A 24,168-nucleotide genomic window follows, 5' to 3' on the forward strand; every position below is an offset into this window, starting at 1 on the left:
ACTATTGTAAAAGCATCTATTTGAGTCCAAATGAGACGACAGCGCTTTCTCTGCATCAAAGTGTTTTATTCTCCGTGAAGCAGGAAGTGTGTTGTTAGCATGCTAATGTTTGTTAGCTTTTCCGTGACTGCAACAACTCTTAAGTTGTGAAAAGCGCTTTCAAACTCTTCGCAGTGAATATTTACGATGGTGGTAGTACATTAGGTAAGTGAGGGATGCACGTGGACTATTGCAAGGCATTTGAAATAACTATTTCTGTTTTTAACATTTTAATCACGTACTGTGTCCTTAATAGGAAGAGTTGCACCAATATCCTCCTTAAAACATTATTATGCTTTCCTGAGTTCATACGTGGACCATTTCTCAAAGCAGCTGAAATAATTCAACATTTGTACGTTGTTAAGATAATCATGATTTATCACCTGTTCACTCGATAACATTTGTGTCATCACGTTGTTGTAATTGCCTCTAAACCCCGCCCCTACATCCCAGAGGCGCCGAAAGAAACTCTGCGTCACCTGTCAATCATAAGTCCCACGACATGCAATTTCACTCTGGTTGTTTTTTTTTATAACATTTTCGCTCAAACCTTGTAATACCTTCGTTCAGTCCTGCCCTAGACAACCCTAGATACAGCTCTTTAAGAGGAAAATACTGAAGACTGCTTTATGAATGTGCCCATGGCTGACTCGCGCCTGGGCCCGGCCGTCTGCCCCTCTTTAAGTCGGCACCGCCCCAGCCCTCGTTTGCAGCAGCGGGCCTTTCATCCGTCCATCCCTCTATTCTCCGCCCGGCCCGGCCCACTGATTTATAATTCATCTGGGATCCTGCCTCCCTTCGCCCCTCTGCACCAGCAGCACATTAACATTCTGTTTGGTCCCCAGCTACGCAGCACCCACATGAGCCAGGCGTCGTGAGCTGCTGCTGCTGGAGTGCGCCGTCTTCTCGGGGCCTTTGGAGCTATAACACCGCCTTATATTCCTCTGTCTCGCTCCCGCTCTTGGTTTTGTTTATGTCCAGTCAGCTGGTCTGATGAATCAAAAAGTACTACTATTGTGTTGAAGAGCTCATTCATGCATTTTACCAGTGAGCTTTACTGGGTATAATCATTTCTGGTGTGTGAGATATGACTGCAGCAATAAATTGACTAATCGTGACTAGATGACCATAAAAAATAATCTGTCATATTTTGATCATTGTAATCGATATCTGGACTATACAGACTCGAAAGCACATGTCAAAATATAATTTTGTTGTGTGCTATTATGAAATCAAAATCTAAAAATGAATAAACTGTTTCAGATTTGTATCAACAACACTTTATTTGTAGATATTATCTATCTGGAAGCCCTCAGTTGCCACATTTCAATCTTTATTCGGTTGATAATGTATTTAAAATGTCCCAATGTACAATAGAAATAATTGTTTGACTACTAAAATAATCATTAGTGATAGCTCTACTTTCCAGTCAATCATATTCACACATTGATAATTCCTCAAATGTGCTAAAACGTGCCTGTAAAGCAAGCACCAAAGCAAGTTCCTATGTTTGTGAATTATGTTCATTAACAACGACAATAAATCTCTTCTGATTCTGATTTATAATTGTCATGGTTGAAGGTATTGTACAAAACTTGAATGGACTGAAAATTAATCATCTTTTTAATTGGTGCTGGACTTTAAAAACAAGGTTTTTTTTTTCCGCATATAGTACAGCCTCTACATTTTTAACTACATTTTTAACCTCTAAAATTAAATCCTGGACATTATAATTATATCGCGTTTGTCCGCGGACATTTTGCCTGTTTTTTCTTAACTGCGTACATAATCAAATCAAAGCAGTGTATTCCTAGTTCTAATCTACGATCATTGTAGCATTGTCTGGTCTGAGTACTGCTGGATGTTTCTAAATTGTTTTAATTCTCATGAAAGAAGCGTCCTTTATGGCCCATATTTTCTCATTATGTCCCGACTTTCTCCTATCGTTTCCGTCGATGTGCTTTGTGTGTTTGGAACAGGCGCCGTGTCAGTCCTGTGGCAGCTGCGGTGTGTACTCTGGTGTGGAAGACATTATGATGCTCATCTGTGGAAAGGTCACATCCAGCCTGCCTCCCTCGTTCATTATCCAGGCCTTTTCCCTGCGCCGCCAACCGACCGCCATGTATTTTTACCTCACTTTACAATAATTGCCTGATGGCATGGCCCCATTGTTAAGTGAGCCAGACCACAGGCCACATAAGCATTAGGAGCGACCCAATGGAAAATGCATCAGAGTGGACTAGTGGATCAAAATAACTGCATTTGTCCAGCCCAGTCCAGTCCATTTAGATGCCTTTTTCATGTGGCCGATGCAAAACAAAAGTAGAATCTGTTATTTAGCGCCATTTACATTTGATTAAATTGTGATCATCCGCAGCGCTGGGCACAGGCCTCTGATGCGCATTTGGTAAAATAGTTCCTCAGAGTAGTTTATCAGGAATATTTGATCTTTACGTTGGCATAGCTTACACTTGTTGATTATAGCCGAGTGGGCTGTGAGAATATGGGCAGTTATTTGGAGGACTTGAGTAGGTAATGTTGCTTAAGTGTTTTGTTGGAACAGATGTTATTCGACAGTTGTATGTCGGCCTTGGTGTGTGCGTGCGTGTGTGCGTGCGTGTGTGTGTGCGTGTGTGTGTGTGCGTGAGTGTGTGTCCAGGTAGTGTTATGAATACAGTGAAGTGAATGTTGCAGTCTTAAATTCTGTGTGAATCCTTGTTGCTTGTGGCTGATTTGCAGAAGCACTGTTCTGTCAATAGGTTCCCCTCTTGTTCATACCGCTTCCTTCGGCTCCTCTGATTGGTCTGCATCTGTCTCATCTTTGCGTTGCTAGGCAACAGGCTCTGGTGCGTGCGATGTGTGTGCTCTCACGTTGCTGTGGCAATGTGGAGAATAGAGAAGTATTAGAGGATGAGTCAGAGGCTGATGAAGGGACAGAACATGGCCAAAAAGCAGAGCTGGTCTCTGCGGCTGCAGCACCGCTCTATGGCACAGACAGCATGATTTACCAGACTGACAGCAGCGGCTCAGCTCTGGCTCTCATTGGAGGAGCAGAGGTGTAGAGCGTGGACGTGCTTAGAATAGGAAAGTGCAGCAGTGATTGGATTCCTCCCCACACCTCTCCCTCGCCTCTGAACACTCCCCGAGACACTCCCCCTCACTCACAACTCACAACTCACAACATTTTGTCATCTTCATTCGCCCTTGTGTTTCATCTCTAGGGCTGTTTCAAAACAGTGTCAGGAGTTGGCTGTAAGCGACACATTGTTTGATCTGAAGATGCGCCAAATGCACATTAATTTGTGCTTATTTTGGAGCCCCTGCCTCTTACCGTTTTATATTCAGTCAGAAAGGGAAGCCCTCCTTAACCCAGTTCTGAAGGATTTTGAGCACAGCTCCAAACTCTTGTCACAAACCTGTGTCTTAGTCCAGATAATTACATCTCTGCCGTTCCGCTGTGGCTTGCGCCTCTGAAGAGTGTACGGCTGAAGCATAATTCATCTGCTCTCAGCTCTGGTGAATGTGTAAATGTGTGTGTACTCATGTGTTGCGTTGTGTTTTTTCAAACAGCTTCATAATGAAGTGAATGGGCCCAGGTCAGGGCTGAGCACCAAGCTGGGCTGTGGTTGCCAGGAGACAGCAGCTGAGCGCGGCTGCCTTTATTTGCACACCAAACAGGAGAGATACTGCTGCTGCGGCGCTCCTCCTATAGCCTCTGTGTATGGCATGTCAATAGACACTCAAACCAGCTGCTCGCTATAGTCGCAAAGGTTTACTGTATTTCCCAGTGTGCTAAACAAATGCTGTTTGTCATAGCATTAATATATTATACTGTCCCAGACTCCACTAAAGTTACACATCAAAAATTCGGGGAAAGACAAATTTATCCTGGGTATTGGGCTGTGCAATGTACTTCACTGCTGTATCACAATCACATGAAACACAATGTGTTGCTTCTCTGAATGGATAATTTTACCCTTGGCTTTGCTTTAATCCTTCTAGACTACTGAAGCATTTGAAAATGTATTGTATTTTAATGCTTTGGTCATTTAGTTTGCCCACTACAGAACCTTTCTTAAAAAAATAATTTGTTTGATCTATGAACAAATGTCATAATATATTTGCATGTATTTTAATCATCAGCAATAATTGTGTTGTAAACAAAAGTATATCATCGTTTTTCAATATTTATTTTCTATTCTTGGTCATCGTTTTGTACTTGAAAGAACCAGAATGACACTGCAGATTAGCCGTCCTTCCCACCGCACCCTTAAAAGCACAGTTACATGCAGCCGATGCGTATAATCTGGCTCTATATACGGCTGTGCTGACCACACTGCCCACTTCACATCTCTTTAAGACATGAACTCATGTTTCCCTCAGTATTGTATTGTAATTTCAAGGACACTCAGAGCTGGAGGATAGAGTGTTCACAAATGTGTGCTCTTCTGTTACATATGTGCTCTCAGTCAGAAGCAGGAGGATTTTTGACCAGTGTGTATTTCACCATTTTTGTTACTATTTTGATGCTGCGGCGTGTCTGCTAACTCAGGATATCATCTGACTGTCTCTGGGAGCAGTCGGTTGGTTTATATCAGATTGAGCCGTGGCTGGGAGGGAGAGCGAGGGAGAGAGAGTGGAAGGGGAGAGAGCGAGAGAGAAAGAGAGAGCGAGGCCCGCCCCATCCCCGTGTGCAGCTGCCGGGCTTTCAGCTGTCAGCCTCAAATACTGAGGTGTGTTTGTGTCCACAATGAGAGGAAGGAGTGGCACAACTGCTTTATCCACACACCTGCAGCTTTATGTGAGAGGAGTGCTGTTAGGTACAGGATCATGCACATTGTGCCTCTTACCATTTCAAACTATTTACGATCATTCAAATTGTTGATGTGTATTCTTTAGTGGTGTTACTATGATACGAGAATGTCCAACTCTATTTTGATACTAAGGAATAGGCTTGATACTCTTTACTGATTTCCATATTCCAATGATGGTAATAGGCTGTTATTTTCAACACAAAATAATCGTACATTCTTCATATACAGTACTTTCTCTCATACTAGTTCTCATATTGTCCTATGGATTATTTTAGTATCAATACTTGTTTAAATAGGTATCTAGTTATACGAGTTAAGATTTGTTATTGTTTAGTATTGGTATGTTTTCTATCTATAGACAGATTCCGATTGGATTTTATATGGGAAATGTATGCATTATTGATTGCAACATTTGCATTTCAATTGTAAGGGAATATTCTTACTTTTTCCTCAGTTTGCAAATTGAAATATAATAAGCCACAGGTAAACAATGTTGTCATCTTCACTTATGTACTTCTTGTACTACTGTGTGCTATGTACTACTTTATGAACCATGCCGTTGCAATCCAAACATATTCTTATTACACAAGTCGGCACAAGAGGGGACAAGCTCTGGCCTTACAAAATCGCCTGTAAACTATAGTATTTAGCTTCACCTAAAGCAGGCATTAATGTATCCCCGGGGTGTATTATTTGGTTGCGTATGCATTAAGATTTGTGCTGTATGAGAGTGCTGGCTGCAGTGAGCTGAGGGGCTGGCCTCGGTCTGACCGCAGAGGGGTCGAGGAATGACCCCTGGTAATAACTACAGCACAGAGAAGAGAACTCTGTGTTTGTATAAAGGCAAAAGCTTAGACTCTGCACTTGTCTTTGACTCACTAGAGCTGGGCTGGTTCTCTTCCCTCCCATATGTTTTTCTTGTAGTTTAACTGTATAACATAATAGAGTGTGTCCTTTTTGTTTAGCCTGTGCTACAGTGTTTTCAGTGATCAAAAAGTGTCTTACTCTGAGACCTGGAGAGTATTGATCTTGACTAGAACAGACGATGTGTAGAGAGTGCTTTGTGGTAGTTCATTCATTTTTCTCCTCTTGCCCTGACTGTAGCAGCTACACTGAATACAATCAACCTCGCCTCAAATCCTTTTGCATATTTTATCATCTGACAGGAAAATACTGTATAAGGTCTCAGAGTGGAGACCCGAGTCTTTTAACCTTATTTTCTCTACTTAAAGGCAAAACCATTTTCTACGATCTTGTGCTGACTGTTGACTGTCTTTACTCCTTTTATTTTATCACCACTTCACCACAGGAGTGATGGTTATTCTAACATCAATTACTTACTATGTTTATCTTATATTGTGCAGGTAGATGATTTTTTAATTTGAAGTTCACTAACTCATGAGAGAGGGTGCACGGTGGCAAAGGCGGTTAGCGCTCTTGCCTCCCAAGAAGGAGATCATGGGTTCGATTCCCGGACCAGACCAACATAACATGATCTCTCTGGGTGGAGTCTGCATGTTCTCCCCGTGTTACCGTGGGTTCTCTCTTTGTCTTCCTCCCACCATCCAAAGACATGCATGTGTTAGGTAAAAATTGGTAACTCTAAATTGGCCCTAATGAATGTGAGCGTGAACTGTCTGTAATGTCTATGTCTCTGTGTTGGCCCTGCGACAAGTTGGCCACTGTCCAGGGTGTACCCCGCCTAAGGCCCGAAGTCACTGGGATAGGCTCCAGTCACCCGCGACCCCGAAAGGGAACAAGCGGTAGATGGATGGATAACTCATGAGAATCAATCTCCTTTTGCTGTTGCTGCGTCTGAGCTCAAATCCAGTGGATTTTAGTGGTTGATCTAATCACAGCATTGGGGTTTGAGGAGAAGCCAAAGGTGATACAAACTGACTTTGGCTTATTTTAACAAAAATATGAACTGTTTTGTTTTTGAAAAATGAGCATTAGATGGTGTTTTTTGTATTTGTGGACAATCTCTGCTTGTTTTTTTCTTGTTGTAACTTGTTGACTGAACTTTGCCATCCCAGATTAATATTTAAAACTCCACATACAAATGTAACACATATGAATTGTAGCTGCACTCTGCAGTGTTTCTCTAGTGTTTCCAAATTTGTGATATTGCAAAACTAATTTCTTGCAATTAATAAAAGAATGATTGTTTGTCCTGAGCACTACACACGTAAACGTGAGGTATCTGATCACTGGGGTGAAATGACAGAGGAAATGAGCGCTGGTTAGTTCCTCCTGGTGTGAGCTGTTGTAACATCATTTCCCTGCACTTCTCTTGTCAGTGAATGGTTTGTTGCCATTACGCCTGTCATAGTAGTCCTGAAATAGCTGAGCCTATTGTTCTGAAAGCCTAGCTGACCCACTTTGAGGCGTTTGTGAATCTCTTGCTGCAACAATTGTTTGTATCTGAAAGTGGTCGACCTTCCTGCCTTTTTATTGGTGTGGAGAAATGTGTGAGGTTAGCTGTGGTTTTGGAGTATCAAACAGACCGGCAGAGGAGGGGTCTGTTCATGCCTTAAACACCAGCAGAAATGATTGCCTGTCGCCTTTGCTCCCCTCTGGTTGGCTGCCTTTTCTGTCTTGACATGACTGACTTGACTGGAGGATATAAATAGCACTGTTTGAATAGGATAACTGCAGACGGCAAAGGGGGGTGTGGGGAGATGGAAGTGGCGCCAGAGAAGATCGCAGTACCGGTGTCGAGCAGAAGGAAAAATGTGAATAAATGCTGTGGCCATAGACACATCTGTTCAGTCAGTCTCAAAATGATGGTTCACTCCGAGAGCAAAGTAGATTCTGGAAGGAGCGCAGAAGCAGTGTATGATTTATTCATGGCTTGCTGATGCAGAAGGCCTCGCTTCATGATGGAGTGTTGTATACAGAGGACGAAGCAAAAACACTGGAGCTAGCAAACCTTAGGAAGTCTTTACATAAGAGATCACTGGGCTAACAGTTAGCATCACCGTGTTTGGGTTGTGAGAGTTGCAGCTGCTATCAGGCTCAGCACAGTGTTTATGTCTAGCTTTATAGCCAAGTGAAGTGACTCTTAAAACAAAACATTGTGATCACTCAACAATATTAGCAGTTAGGACAAGTAAGGACAATCTCAAAAGAGTTTATTCAAAAAGCGTTTGAATTTGAACAAACTCGTGTTGTAATCTTTCAATCAAGGGTGTAAGTAATATTTTTGCCATTTTGTGGGTAATTATTGAGTCCACTCTCATTTGTCTGATAAAACATTAATGACACTTTCTCAAGCGTTTCTGTTGAATTGCCACAATATCGTCTGATTATAGTTTTTTTTTTTTTTTTTTTTTTTTTAATCAGCACTACTAGTTACTGTATCTCTTGTGATTGTGTTTTGTTGTTGTTATCGTCGTCGTCAATGTCAATGTACAATAAAACATTGATGGGATAAGTAGAACCGTGGGAAATTGTGTTTAAAAAATGTAGTTGAAATGCCGGCTTAGTGGAGTCAGACCCGTTCCGTCAGACCCGTTCCGTCAGACCCGTTCCGTCAGACCCGTTCAGTCAGACCCGTTCCGTCAGACCCGTTCCGTCAGACCCGTTCCGTCAGACCCGTTCCGTGGCCACACTTACCAGATTGTTTATAGAAATGCTCCGCTCTCATGTGGGACCTGTACTATCAGAGTTTGATAAGCCCCACTATTAAAGGCGTAGAGAGCATGTGTTGTCGAGGCGTGCCAGTCACATTCCTGCAGACATTTTTCAGCTGCCCGTGCTCTCTCTCACGCTCCACAACACTCAAATATTGCACAATATTCAGCATGGTGTGTTCTGTCATCAGCCTACACAGCAGCAGCTACCTCTGGTATGACAGCATAGTTGATTCCAAACATATGGCCCGTGTGCTTTGTCACTGAAAGATTAACAAGCACTATTAAGTGTTTGGCCAGACTGTACAAGCTGGGGTCTGTGCGATAGCTTTAGCTGTTCTGCTGCTGTCTCTGTACCAGCATGTAATGCTGGAGAATAGGGAGCTTTATGTACCGCTAATGGCCTCATTGTCTGGCTCAGTGTAATGTGTTTTCAAAGAAACACTGTGGCCAGGTGCTAACCTCCGTCTCATCATTCTTCCTCTTTTGTCTTTGCAGACGGTTGATGATGATGCAATGGCAGCGTGAATGAAGCTTGGCGTGGGGAGAACTGAACGATGCCCAAAGGTGGGGGTTCTAAAACCCCACAACTGGACCACTTCCCACTCGGTACCGACATGGTGGAGAAGCAGGGTGGGAAGAAGGTAAGACCAACTCTGCTGTTGTGCCTGAACCACCCTCTGAACACTCACCTCCTCATGAATAAAAGTAAATACAAACTAACTGTCTGACCTCCTCTTCAGTAACAAAGTCTTGACTGTGATTCAGTAGAGCTTGATTCATACACATTAGTACAGAACAGGAACAGATGCATTAAAGTCATAATACAAACAAATAAATAAGTGTTTTGAGCCTTGATCTATACATAAACATCCTCCCAATTTCTCTTTTGTGAAGCTGTGTAAAACAAAATTATGAAAAACTTTTTCAGTTTTTACTCAAAATAATCAAATCATGAAAACAACAAAGATGATAAAGACTTTTGTAATGGCTTTTATGCATTTGGGAGTGCAAGCTATCGAGATAAACCATTTACATCTTCGTAAATCCTCACTCTCAAAATCTGACAGAACTTTTGAGAAATGTGTTTGGTAAATTCAAGAGTCTGATGTAGCAGTAACACCTATGTCATCTTTTGGCTAAATGAAATGCCATCAGTCTGCAGCGCGTGTAGGCAGTGCCCTTTAAATCTCCACAGGTACAGTCTGGTAGATTACAGTGGGGCGTAGATTCGGCGCTGTTTGAGGATGTCACGTGTTTGTTAACTGTGCTGGCGGCGGCACCATGAGGCACAGGGAGCAGAGGTAGGCTTTATACAGGCCTGGATTTACAGCACTCTGCACAAGATTGCATCAGACGCAGAGGGCGGGAGGGAATGGAGCACGGGAGTTGGTGGAAAACCGAGGGAGACTAAAAGAGCGGGCATTGCTTGGAGACCACCGGACCGACTGGCTTTATGCGAGGACAGTACGATGGCTTTCTATAAATTCAAATTTGCATAGACTTCAGAGACTAATTTAGTAATGCGATTCCTCTCCATTCAAGCCAAACTACCTCACAACGGTTTTGGCCTGCCGACACATTTGTGCTGCATGCCTTTTTGATGATTACTTGTTTATTTCTGTGAAGTGTAGCTGGCAGTGTTTGTCTACTGTAAGATGACATCATGGTCTTATGACTGGGGCAGGGCCGGGGGAGGAGTTCAGAGCCCACACACATAATAGAGTAGCAGCTTCCCCTCGGCAGGACACAGACGAGAAGAATAGGTCAGAAGACACAGCCACAGCACTGATACTATTACCTGAGCTTAGACGAGGGAACGGCCGCTTGATGTTCAATCTATTCTCCTCCTTTTCATTTTCGGTCTTGTGTCTAATTTACAGTGCTGCAGGGCTGTAAAATATGATGTTACCAAAGGGTTATCAAAGCCATTTCTGTTCATGTTTAAGGTTTGCCATTGGACATGATTCAACAAATGAAAAGGGACACAAAACTACAGCATTTACATTTGAAAGTGTTCATGTACTTTATGGTATTTGCAGGGTAAGGTGGAGGACTGAAAGAGTTGATTGATTAGGGTATTTAGACTTGGGATGTCCAAACTATCCAACGAAATATGCTATTATAACCTAAATAACAAACAATTCGATGTTATACAGACTTTAAATGAGTGTTTTAAGCCCTATTAAAGGTGTGGTAAATCATTGAAACTACGTCAAATGCAAAAAAATGTATGTTTCACCCTTGACTAAGTTGTAATTACGTCATAATATCAATGGGTTTTGATAGAAAACCTATTTCATCTGCAAGTAGTCTATCAGGCGGCATTGCTTTAGATTCATTCATCATTTTCTACTGCTTGTTCCTTTCGGGGTCGCGGGTGACTGGAGCCTATCCCAGTGACTTTGGGCCTTAACTTTGCTTTAGATTCATCTGGGTCAAATTTAGGACAAAATTCTTTCCGTTCGCATTTTAAACAGGTTAATTATTAATCGATAGATAGTTTGCAAAATAATCATTAGTCGCACAGTTTTTCACAGACATTCGCGTTTACGCTACGCTATAAACTAAAATTCTCATATAATAATTATGGCAATGTCAATGATACAATGTCAATGTAGATGTATTCATATAAATGCAACTTTGAGTGTAGATAGATTGGGCAATATCTACATATTTTCATTATAAGATTGGCATGATTGTAAAATTATAGAATAATTATAGAATAGGCCTCATAAAGAAAAAAAAACAAACACTGTATTGTAAATAAAACATCAGCAGCATTGAATACATTATGATAATAGTTTAGTAGTAAGAATCTGTGAAGGGTCATGCATATTTATATGATTAAAAGCCTAAATGTTAACATAAAAACAAAGTTTCCCACAAGCAAATCATAGTTCACACAACAAATAAAGAGCTCAAAAACGTTATGCAATTGAAAACGATCAATTAATCTCATAATTATCAAGACCAATACATTGACCAAAACATACCATAAAGCTTGGACAAGTCACATTAGAGATATTTGTCGAGAAATCCCAAACGCTCAAGTATTCACATCTGTTGTTTCGCCGATAGTCTGGTGGTGATTGTTTCCAGCAGCTGTAGACCTCAGAGTCGAACCGGCGTCAGGAATCCAGAAGGAACTGTGTGGAAAAATTTCCTCCGCAAAGCCCATAATAACAAAAGCACTTTTAGAAACGCAGCCCCGAGCGCAGAAGGTGGTCACATGATAATGAGCTAATCATTTCTGGCTCTGGTTATGTTTATGTTGGGGTTCCTTATTAACTACACAATTTAAAGCTTCATTTTAAAAGTATTGCAGTGTTTCAGTCATTTCTCTTTCTTGCAGGATAAAGTGTTGTCAAACAAGACTCCCAAGTTGGATCGCAGCGATGTGGTCAAAGATATTAAAGAAAAAGCCCCTAAAAGGAAGTTACCCTTCACAACAGGAGCCAATGGAGACCAGAAAGATTCAGATTCAGGTAAGACAAAATACCAACCCTGTGTTTTGGATGTGGGAGGGTACAGTTACCCTGCACCCTCTCAGTCTCACAGGAAGTAGCTGCTGTATTGTCCCTAAAAAGGGGGCGGGGCTCTGAGAAGCTAACTGGCTTCAGCATGGCTTCAGGCTGACTGTTTTTTGTCTGGATTTTGTGGCTCAAATGGCAGACCCCAAGAAGAGGTCGTTACGTGTAGAATTGTTCAAATGGATGAAGTCTGAGAAATGGGCCTGATCGGGCCGGCGTCGGTAAGAACTTATTGTTTATTTAAGTTAAAAGCCCAACGTTTAAACCGCTGAGCGCAGTTGAACTCGGGGAGGTTTGAGCATCAGCAGCATGGCTCTTCTTTATTGATTCTGTTTACATCGTTGACTGTTAATGTGTGCAATGCAAACTATCTAAACTGAAAGGCAGAGTTTGTGCAGCCGAGGGTCCAGTGTTTTGGATTAGTTTGATTTGAATGAATCTGGAGATGCACATGGTTGTTACAGAGTGAGAAAGTGGACCTGTGACACATGTTTGCATTACATTTGTTCTTCAGTGTCACTGTTGTATTGTCTGTTATGGTTCTTTCCTCTTGGAGTGCTGCAGTGATGGTAGTTTAGTTTTAAAGCACAGTGTATTTAGCAGGATACAGTATGTTTATGGTAGCATGATAGCCAGCCATGTGGTCAGCCCATCCCCCCTGCTCCAGTGGAGGTGTGAACTTTCTTGTCAGCAACAATGGGAAGACAGTCATTAATATGCTAATAGTCCAGACAGCTTTTTGCTGTGGCTCACGTTGGCTCCTCACATTCACTGCATGAGTTATGGTTTAAATTCAAACGTAAAACTAGCACAGTAAGAAGAAAGACAAATATTTTACTAAATCGTAATCGTATCAGAATGTGCGGTTTGATTTAGCCGGTTATTTGTTTGATTTTACAATTACAAATATAAAACTTTGCGGTATTTTATGTCAATTTTAACCAAATTCTACTGTAAGCGTTTTCTGTAGTTGCTATAAATATTAAAAGAGTAAAAGACCTGACCTTTGACCTGTGGATTTAACATTGTAACTTTGAAATGCTTATGGTGTGAAACAAAAGGCATTAGTGACCATGTCTTTCACTGACCTTTTCCATCATCCGTCCTGGCTCAACCCCTGAATCACAGCCGGTCTGCCCTGTTCTGCTCGTTCATGTTGCCTTTGCGAGCCTCGACAGAACATCCTGTTGGCCACTTCCTGTGTCTTCTGCCACAGTTTCCTGTTTATGCTCTTTTAGGAAACACAATATTGTTCAGTCTAATCTGCTCCGCCTGTGTTACCTGGACAGGCTGGTTTGGGTGGTTCTTCTCGTCAGGCTTTTGGCAACTGAACCAGACTCTTTGTATTGCAGGTGGCTTGCCCTGTAGTATTATCTGCCATTTTAAACGATAAGTGTATTGTATGTTGACGTTGATGTTTGATGTGGTCCACTCCCATGACAGTCTTTTCATAAATGGGCTATTCCTGGCTAGCTCAATTTTCTTTATTATTTCATCTTTGTTTGTCGTGGTTCAAGCATTAAGGCGAGTAAGGTTTCAGTCCTGTCTGAAAGCTAAGTAATATCATTTTACTGAAACACAAAGGAACTAGCTGCCTGGCTATAATAGACAGGCTTCAAAAAGATGGAAAAAGCAAACTGACAATTTTAATGTTTTGATTTGGTAAAAGTATATATTTTTCTCTAACATTAACCTCACAGTTAAAATAATTTGTTACATCATATTTTTGACTCCCACAGCTCGGTAACCTCGCTGAATATCAGAGCTCCACAGTCTTTTGGCTGATGTTCAGTCTTCATCTTTGTGGTCTTTGCCTTGTGTGCAAGTTAGTCACAACCCTCCTCTTATATATTATATAGAAATAATGGTATTTGGTTTGTTATAATGTAGACACACTAGAGGAGCTAGCATAGCACTTTCTCGGTTCAAAAACATGTTTGGACTCTTTCTGAGGTTCCTGCTGTTAAAGTTTTAGCAGCAGGAATGTGTCTAAATGGAAGTATCAAAGAGGGGTGGGGGTACATTAGCTGTAAGTGCTCACAGATGTTACTCAAAGTTCATCAGTTCTACTTGGGTCTGGAAAAATCTTTTCCTGGAAAAATGTTACCCACCGGAAACGCTGTCCGCCTTCTTTCTGTCTTTGTATTTACTGTGCCTCTGGCTTTGAGTGCTGGGACTCTCACTCTGGCCTCACGGTGCATCCTGCGCTTCTGTTCCAGTCTTTGCTCTGCTGCAGTCTGGCTCCGCTGGTATTGCACACTCGTGTAGCTTTACCCTCAGAGGGTCATCAGATGGTATTTTGCCACTGAAAATAATTGCTGGGTGTGTCCTTGTGGAGCAGCTGCTTTTGTCCAGTAGCACCATGTCTCCATGCAGCCTGCCAGTCAGGCATGTGGTGACCTTGGTGAGGCCATGTTGAAATGAAATGTACACCAACTGTTTCGCAATAACTGCTGGCCTGCCAAGTCACACCTTCTTCCCCTTGAACTGCTCCGACTGGCCCTAATGAAATGATTTCTTGCTCCTCCTTTATTGTTCCTTTGAAATCTGTGCTATATTAATAAATATTGCCGTTATCAGTAGAGATATAATATCATTTTACAGTTAAATACAACAAACCATGTGTCCTTGAAAGATGAAATTGTTAGGTCTCATTTGAGTGCATCTTGTGTCTTGACAGAGAAACCAGGTCCTGAGCGGAAACGCATTAAAAAAGAGCCCAGCACCCGGAAGGCGGGTCTGCCGTTTGGAATGGGGATGCCAGGGATCCGGGTTGGGTACCCCCTCTCCGAGCGGCAGCAGGTGGCCCTGCTCATGCAAATGACAGCGGAGGAGTCCGTCAACAGCCCAGGTGCGTACTTATCAATCTGGCCACGTCTTCAGAGGATGGGGGCCATGAGAGAGAGCAGTTGTGTGAAAACGCACCATTCAAAACCAACAGAATGGATGAATTAAGCAATTAAGACATTTTGCAACACATTTATTTTGTTAATATTATATTTATATTTATATATATATATATTGCTTACATTTGGATTTCCAACAACATTCTCACATACAAATTCTGCAAGCAAGAAAATTCTTGTCATCTGTCTACTAGTCAAAATATGCACTACACTTTTAAACTGTTTGTTGTTGGTAGTGGTTGTTTAATATTGTGTGATTATCAAGCCTCTTATCTGTGTTCAGAAATACAACTTTGATAACTGTATTTTTTATGTGGGACAATCATTTTCAAATTCAATAATGAGGATGTGATTAGTGCTTGCAGCTAATCTTACAAATTGGATCAACTGAGTTGAAACATCTATGCCTGATGCTAACTAACAGTGTTACACTGCCACCATGTGGTTGAGACCTATTGTTTGTCCTTTCGGGGGCAAAAAGATGAAACAAAACTAGATCCAAGCGCAACTAATGTTGTGGTGTTTTGTTTTGTTTGTTTAGACACAACACCAAAGCACCCGTCGCAGTCCAGTCTGGGACAAAAGGGAACGCCAAACTCTGCTTCTAAAACCAAAGACAAAGTGAATAAACGAAATGAGAGGGGAGAGACGAGGTTGCACCGATCAGCGATACGAGGGGAGGCGCGGAGGATCAAGGAGCTCATCAGTGAAGGAGCTGATGTGAATGTAAAAGACTTTGCAGGTGAGCTGCCACCACCTCAATATGTGAAATAAATACTGTGATAAGCATAAACGATGCCTTCTCTAACTCCTCTTGCTCTTGTGGCCAGGCTGGACTGCATTGCATGAGGCGTGTAACAGAGGCTACTATGATGTGGCCAAGCAGCTGCTGGCAGCCGGAGCAGAGGTCAACACCAAGGGACTGGATGATGATACACCCCTGCATGATGCCTCCAACAATGGACATTTCAAGGTGCCTTATTTCTGCTGAAGTTTGAGTAAAGCTCAGAAAGAAAGATCAGTCCACTAATGTAATCACTGTTCTTATATTTAGGTGGTGAAGCTACTTTTACGGTATGGGGCGGACCCTCGTCAGAGTAACAGGAGAGGGGAAACGGCACTCAAGGTGGCAAACTCTCCGACCATGTTGAACCTGTTGTTGGGGAAAGGCACTTACACGTCAAGTGAAGAAAGCTCATCTGGTATGTAAACTATAAAACAAACTGTTCTCCTCTGTTAGGGCAGGAATCCCACACTTTGCTTGAAATTATTTTCAATGGTTTAACAAAAACATTTGTAGACTATAAAGTAAAAATAATTTATACTATATTATCATCTATATTTTGTTATATTATAAAGTTGGCTATGAAGGACCGATGTGACTGACTTTACACATTATATTAATTTTGTGTTTGTTTTGTTTCAGAATCCTCCGAAGAAGAGGAAGACGCTCCGTCGTTCGCCCCCTCCAGCTCTGTGGACGGCAACAACACAGACTCTGAGTTTGAGAAAGGCCTGAAATTGAAAGGCAAAAATGCAGACCCTCCTAAATCTGCCGTCACACCCATCAAAGACGAATACGAATTTGATGAGGACGATGAGGAGGAACGAGTCCCGCCTGTTGACGACAAACACTTGTTAAAAAAGGACTTCCGTAAGGAGATTGTCCCTAAGGCCAACAGCGTAGTTCCTGTACCGAAAATGGAGGTCAAAACCTATTCCAAAAGCAACTCGCTCACACCAAAGAAAACTGTCAGACGGATCGTCTCTGACAGTAACAGTTCAGATGAGGACGACAGGACGTTGTGTTTCACGTCAACGCCCACGCCGCGGCAACAGACCCAGCAAACAATTACCAAGACAAGAGACTCGAGTAGTTTGAGCTCAAAACAACAAAAAGACAAAAGTAAAGTAAAAAAGAAGCGAAAGAAGGAGAGTAAAAATAATAAAGAAGTTAGATTTGGCAAAGTTAATGACAAATTCTGCACTTCGGACTCCGATTGTGAGGACATGGAGAGCGAAGACGACAAGGGCTCGAACAGTATTAAAGACTCATCTACGACAAAAGACTCCACGGGCTTTAACGCGTCCTCCTCGTCGCACGTGAACTCTCAGAAACAAACGCCGTCGTTGGCAGAACAGCACCCCAAGCAGTGGCGGACGGACGGCTGGAAAACGGTGTCCTCTCCAACATGGTCAGATGTCAGTTCTCTCTCAGATTCAGTTAGAACAAGATTATCCAGTGAATCGGACTACTCCTCTGCAGATTCCAGCGTCGAGTCGATAAAACACCCCAAGAGGAAAGCGCAAGAAAACAAAAAGAAAAACAACTCGCACAGTAACACGGTAGAAAAGAAAAACTCGGACAGTACGACTTCCAAAATTGATGGTGACGGAAAAGTTGTAAAAAAGCATAAAGTTAAACACAAACACAAAGCCAAGGAGAAAGAGAAAGCACAAAGTGTAGTGCTTAATCAAGATATGAATGAAAAATTTGTGAAAAGCTACTCTTTTGATTTTGAGGATTCAAGAAAAAATTCCATGGGAGATTCTGAATCTGCGACTGAGGGCAAAATCAAATTAAAACATGAAAAAGACCATTCAAAAAAGGAAGATAGATTATCAAAAAGTAAGTCTGACGATAAAGACTGGTCGACGGGTAAAGATCTTCACAGAACAATAAAAGAGGAGAAAAACAAGAAAACAAAGGACTCGGCCAAGGAAAAGGCCATTAAGGAGGAGAAAACGCTCAAATCTGAAAAAGAGAGAAACATCAAGGAGAAAGAGAAACCAAAGGAAGACAAACAAAAGGCTCACAAAGAGGACAAGAAGAAAAAGTCCAAGGAGAAGTCCTTTTCCAAAGCCGAAAGGAAGAGTGAGCAGAAAGAGGAGAAACATCTCAAAGTGGACAAGGAGAAAACCAGCAAGGAAGACAAATCTAAAAAGGACAAAACGACAAAAGAAGAGCCAGATTATGAGGGCTACGACGTCAACAACCGTTTCCTCAACATGGACGACTCAAAACTCAGCGCCTCCGACGACCACCACGACCGATGGGGCTCTGAAATGTCCTCCGACTCCTCCCTCTACGCTGACAGCTGGGACGCTCCAGTCAAAGAGTACAAGGAGTATAAGGCCAACAACTCCGTCAAACTCATAGTGGAGACGGTGAAAGAGGAGACAAGGAGGAAGGACGGGAAAGTAAAGGATAAGAAGTCCGAGCACATTGAGAAACGGTCCGAGGAGAAAGTGACGTCTAAAAAGAAAGATAAAGACTCGGAGAAGACCAATGAGAAGAAAAAGGATTGGACCGACAAGCAGAAACTAAACTCAAGCCACTCAGAAAAGGAGAAAAAGAGAAAGGAATCAACGGATATTGTTAAAAAGGAGTTGTTGGATAATAACAGAGAACGCAAAGATTCATACGAGTTTACGAAGGAGCGGAAAGATGTCAAAATTAAACAAGAGAGTCACGACTACAGCAACGACGCTTTCTTTAAGGACTTAGACGGTGTCAGTAAATCCTGCGACGTCAGGGAAAGAAATCACTCTGGGAAGGAGAAAGACAAGAAGGGTGATATTGTGGAGAAGCGGGAGAAGAAAGCTGACAAGCACAAAACAAAAGACCCGGAAAAGGACAAATCGGAGAAAAGCCTAGCAGAAAAAGGGGTGAAAGAAAAGGATGGAGACCGGGTGATCAAGGATAAGAAGGAGGCGGTCAAGGAAAAACACAAAGAGTCACACGGCAAAGATCGCAAAATGTCATCCGAGCAGGTCAAGAAAGAAAAAAGCTCCCAGGAAAAACACACGGAGAGGGAGAAAGATTTCCAAGAGGTCAAAAAGGAAGAGCGCAAACAAGAGAAAAGTAAAACCCTCTATAAAATCGCAGACATTTTTACAGATGAAAGCGATGACGATGAGGATAGTTACAGTGGAGGAGGGGCGCTGGACAGGAAAGATTCAACACCAGATCATGACGAGATCGAGCACTTCACTTCTGACAAAATCAGGAAATCTACAGACGCCAAACATAATACAGAAAAAGCAAAAGAACACAAGGACAAAAAGGAGAAGAAGAGCGCTTTTGACACCGGGAAAGAGAGAAAGGGCTCATTGGAGAAACATAATAAAGACAAAAAAGATACCGTGGATGTCAAACACAAAGACAGGAAAGATCGCATGTCAGTGGACTCCAACCAGGACAAGAAAAATAAGCAGAAATTATTGGACAAAAGAGACACGAGTGAGGAGAAGACGAAAAGCAAATATAAGGACAAGCCAGACCATTCAAAGGAAAGGAAGGCATCAAAAGGCGGCGGAGAAAACGAGAAGTCCTTATTGGAGAAACTAGAGGAGGAAGCCATGAACGACTACAAGGACGACTCCAACGATAAAAACAGTGAGATCTCGTCCGATAGCTTCACAGACCGCGGCCACGAGCCAATCCTGGCAAACTATTACGACGACGTGTCAGAAGAGCGCAGAGATTCCCTGTCCATATCCACGCCGCAGGACAAGTTCAGGGAAAAGGAGAGGCACAGGCACTCCTCGTCCTCCTCCTCGAAGAAGAGCCAGGAGAAGGAAAAGGTCAAAAAGGACAAAGGAGACAAGCGGGACAAGACCGAGGAGATCAGAGAGTCGTACAGTCGCAGAGAGAGCTTGCCCTTTGAAAAGGAGCCAATGCCACTGGAGGCTGACCCGTATACGTTTCCATATGGAGGGAAGGGAGACGGGGAGGATGATTTTGACAAAACGCTTGAATTTGAGAAGGAAATGTCCAAAAAGGATAAAGAAAAATCCTCTGTCATCAACGACCGCATAAAAGACAAGAAAAAGAAGGAAAAGCACAAGGAAAAAATTAAGGAGGAGAAAAATAAATACATTGATGGTTTTGGGTCGTTTAAACATTCCAAAGAGGAGATCAAGGCGGGGGTGAAAGACAGCCCGCAGGTCAATGTCCTGAAGGAGAGGTCGAAGGAGGATAGTCCCAAATATGACTTGAAAAAGGACAGAAATAAAGAGACTTTGGACAAAGACAATCGACTAGAACACACTAAGTCCAAGTCTAAAGAGGAGAATGAAAAGCTGGCCCCCTCCAAAGACACAACGGCTCGCAAAGACAACAGGCCGCGGGAAAAACTGCTGGTGGACGGAGATCTTCAAATGACAAGTTTTGGGCAAATGTTGAGTCTGAAAGACCAGGAGATCGAGGAGCGTCACAAAAAGCATAAAGAGAGAATGAAGCAGATGGAGAGGCTCAGGCCCAAAACAGGAGAACCTAAACTCAAAGACAAAACCAAGTCCACAGAGGAAGTCAGGAAGAGCCGCACTGAGCTGGCCAAGAAGTCCAACAGCGTGGAGTCTGGACTGAAGGAGAAGAAGCTGAAAGAAGTCAGCAGCATCCCAGCTCCGATGATGTCACCAGGCAGGAAGTTCCAGCCAGACACTCAAAATTCAAAGGACTGGCCCACAGGACATCAGATGAAAGAGAACCTCCCTGCCTCTCCCCGGCCCGATCAGAACCGTCCCACTGGGGTCCCGACTCCCACCTCTGTCATCTCATGCCCCAGCTATGAGGAGGTCATGCAGACTCCTCGCACGCCCTCATGTAGTGCAGAGGACTACCCTGACATCATTTTGGATGGGCTGGAGTGCCCCAACTCATCAGCCATGGCCATGTCTATGAATGCCTGCTCACCAACCTTCTTTGAAAGGTAAGTGCCAAGTTTTTATCATATTTTTTGACGTTTCTTTCAAATTTGCTCATGTTATGTTTTTTTTTTTTTTTTTTGTCGTTTTCCCAGCAGGTATTCAAACTCGCAGAGCTTCCCAGAGGGCACCTGTCCGACTCCTGCTAAGAACCTGCAGCTGCCCCTTGTGAGCCGCTCCGAGGCCTCTGATGTGCGGAGGCCTTTGGAAAATGAGTTTAAAGCTGAAGCAGACAAGTTCCGGCAGAGCGATGCAGTAGTAGACTATGATCCAACCTCTCAGTCTCTGGAGGACAAGACGAGCTCTCTGGACAGACTGGAGTGTGTGTCATCTCCCTATTTCTCCCCCATTAGACTAATGTCGCCCCGCCGAGAGCCAGTCCACTCCATGCCTGATGTGGTGGCGCCTGGTCTGGCTGGTGCAGAGAGTAGTGACCATATAGCTGACAATGTGTTCAGCAGCTTCCTGCCCAAACCCTCCACCCCAGTGCACCGGCCGGACCCTCAGGAGCCCTGCTTTGACATCGCAGCTCCTCCCACTCCGGCCCCCGCCGCTTTGCCACCCATGGACATAGATGACATCTCTGAGCCACACCACAGCGAGCCCAACATGGTGCTGTCAGACCTCCCGCCCGCTACTGACCTGGTGCAAGTAGAAGAAGAGGAGGAGGAGGAGGAAGAGGAGGAGGAGGAAGAGCAGCTGCAGGAGGAGGAGGAGGAAGAAGAAGAAGAAGAAGAAGACTACAACGACGACGACGACCAACCAGATCCAGACCAAGACCATTGCGCCCTGGAGGAAGAAGAGCCACCCAGAGAACCCTGCTCCTACTCCCCTCAGATGGAGGACCCTCTAAGGAAGGGCTGGTCAGCAGTTTCACCCATCCACCTTGAGCCAGATGTACAGCCCATCTCCCCGGCTCAGCCCCCCGACGACCACGACGAGAACTGCTACAATCATAACATGGTTTGGAATGCAGACATGGACCTAAAATCTCCTCATAGAAATTATGGAGAGATTGAGGCAGCGGTTTCTAAAATCACCAGCCCGTACTCTCACTCTCATTCAGATAATGAGATGCAGCACATACCCGGTCACCCCGCGGTCACTTCTCCCTACACATGGAACAGGTGGCATAAAGATGATGAGGACTATGATGAGCAGAAGGAGGCTGTGGCAGAGATCCCATCCCCAGAGAGACCCGAGTCTGGTATGGACGATGAAGTTCACTATTTAAACACCTCCTCATCCTCCAATCGTCTGGAGTCCTTTTTCCAAGACTGCAATAAGTCTGGCCTGGAGGAGCACCAGATAGACACAGTGGAGCCACCATGTGTGGAGCCGCCGTGTGTGGAGCCGCCGTGTGTGGAACCTCCGTGTGTGGAGCCGCCGTGTGTGGAGCCGCCGTGTGTGGAGCCGCCGTGTGGGGAGCCGCCGTGTGGGGAGCCGCTGTGTGTGGAGCCCCCGTGTGTGGAGCCCCCATGTGTGGAGCCCCCATGCGTGGAGCCCCCATGCGTGGAGCCGCCTTGCATGGAGCCGCCTTGTGTGGAGCCGCCTTGTGTGGAGCCCGAAAGCAGACAGCCCAGTCACATTTACGCTACTACAGACGAGCGCATGCACCCTGCTCCCGTCGTTGCCCCGGAGCCTGTCGTCCCATGGGCCGACCCTTTCTCTGCTGATGTCGATGAGCTTAATGACCTCGGACCTTTCTCTCTACCTGAGCTCCCGCTGCCTGACAAAGTAGAGGAAGCAGAAACTCAAGAAGCTGAATTGTCTGGACACAATTCTGTTCCACCTCAGATCAGACACATGGTCTCAGACGAAGAGGACGAGGATGTGATGGAGGTGGATCCCCTGGGCCTCTCCACTCCATGTCCGACTGCACAGGACTTGGTTGTCCCATCACCCCACGCCATCTTCCAGCCTGAGCTGGAGCCGGCGCCTCAGAGTGTGCCGTACGGTCCTCATGAGGACTCGGACACAAGCATGATGTATGCTTCTGTGAAAACGGACTCTGTTCTGATGCACGCTCCTGCGTCTCTGCACATGCCCCCAGATTCACTGTCTGCCTTGAAGACAGACATTCATGTGGAGGAGAAGCATGAGCCTATAGTCGAACCACTCATTACATGTACTCCTCTGCCACCCCCTGTGCCAGTGACCCTCCCCAGCCCTGTGGACCTCCCAAGCACTCTGGACACCACACCTAAGCTGCCAGCTGTAACTCTCACCCCACTTTCCACACCTGTAGATATCCCCAAAAAGGATGAAGTCTCTCTGAGGATTACCCGCAACCGCGCCAGGAACAATCCTGCTGGCGCCCTTCCTACCTCCAGCGGACAGACCTCATCAGCTTCTCTCACCATAACTGCCAATCCTGTCGTGAGCATCAACCACTTACCCGTCAGGATCCCAACTCCCACCTCAGCGTCTTCCTTCACTCTGAAGAAAGACAAAGATTCAGTGCTTAGCATCGCCTCCACTGCCCCGACTTCAACAACATCCCCAACAGTTGTGCTCAGTAAAACCACGAAAGGTCGGCCCATCCCGGTGGAAGACGAGGACACTCAAACGCAGCACCCACGCAAGAGAAAGTTTGCCAGGTCGGCAGTGCCGCAGGTGCAAGTTCAGCTTGTGAACACAGCCATGAAACAAACCAGGGAGATGATCCAGCAGACATTGGCTGTTGTGGTCAATGCCATTAAATTGGATGACATTGAGCCCTACCACAGTGACCGCTCCAATCCTTATTTTGAGTACCTCCAAATTAGGAAGAAGATCGAGGAAAAGCGGAAAATCCTTTGCTACATCACACCACAGGCTCCACAGTGTTACGCCGAGTATGTGACATACACCGGTTCCTACCTGCTGGACGGAAAGCCCCTCAGCAAGCTTCACATTCCTGTGGTAAGTCAAAGTTGTGTATTCACATGTTTTCTTTCGCTTTTAAATTGAGCATATCTGAACATTTTGAATATTGTTTCCAGATTGCTCCTCCTCCATCGCTGTCAGAACCTCTGAAAGAACTTTTCCGACAACAGGAGGCTGTAAGAGGAAAGCTCAGGTTGCAGCACAGCATAGAGCGGGTACGTGTTCCACTCAAATTGATTCAGTCCAGAAACAAAGAAGAGAGTAACTTTACCTCAACAGTATTATTATTATCAGGGGTGTTGGTAATATTTCTCCAGATGTTCATGTTGCTACCTTTCTGTGTTTCCAGGAAAAGCTGATTGTGTCGTGTGAGCAGGAAGTGCTGAGGGTCCACTGCAGAGCGGCCAGAACAATAGCCAATCAGGCTGTTCCGTTCAGCGCCTGCACCATGCTTTTGGACTCGGAAGTATACAATATGCCATCAGAGAGCCAGGTAGGAAAAGGACCATGTAGCTTAAAAACCAAATGTTCAGTTACAACAGTGACTGCAACTTGTGTTTGTGTTTTTAAGGGCGATGAAAACAAATCTGTGAGGGATCGGTTTAATGCTCGGCAGTTCATTTCGTGGATCCAGGATGTGGATGATAAATATGACCGCATGAAG

At 44.1% G+C, this 24,168-nt stretch overlaps 1 protein-coding gene across 4 annotated transcripts in view; it reads left to right on the forward strand.

Annotated features, from left to right (window-relative positions):
• The window catches only part of ankrd11 (ankyrin repeat domain 11), a 126,016-nt gene that overhangs the window by 98,120 nt on the left and 3,728 nt on the right, over positions 1-24,168 (forward strand). The window contains exons 3-13 of one of the 4 annotated variants that reach the window (XM_072465864.1): positions 8,987-9,132; positions 11,844-11,976; positions 14,702-14,872; positions 15,469-15,669; positions 15,758-15,900; positions 15,982-16,129; positions 16,354-20,641; positions 20,732-23,540; positions 23,621-23,719; positions 23,854-23,997; positions 24,076-24,168. In XM_072465864.1, coding sequence (XP_072321965.1) covers positions 9,046-9,132; positions 11,844-11,976; positions 14,702-14,872; positions 15,469-15,669; positions 15,758-15,900; positions 15,982-16,129; positions 16,354-20,641; positions 20,732-23,540; positions 23,621-23,719; positions 23,854-23,997; positions 24,076-24,168 — 8,316 coding nt within the window. In that variant the 5' untranslated portion in view covers positions 8,987-9,045. Of the gene's footprint in view, positions 1-8,986; positions 9,133-11,843; positions 11,977-14,701; positions 14,873-15,468; positions 15,670-15,757; positions 15,901-15,981; positions 16,130-16,353; positions 20,642-20,731; positions 23,541-23,620; positions 23,720-23,853 lie in introns of all 4 variants that reach the window. The other 3 variants (XM_072465865.1, XM_072465862.1, XM_072465863.1) reach the window with 3 other exon arrangements.

The sequence above is a fragment of the Eucyclogobius newberryi genome, unplaced genomic scaffold (assembly GCF_026437365.1).
Source record: "Eucyclogobius newberryi isolate DKJ021-1_F unplaced genomic scaffold, fEucNew1.0.hap1 SCAF_5, whole genome shotgun sequence".
NCBI lineage: Eukaryota > Metazoa > Chordata > Actinopteri > Gobiiformes > Gobiidae > Eucyclogobius > Eucyclogobius newberryi.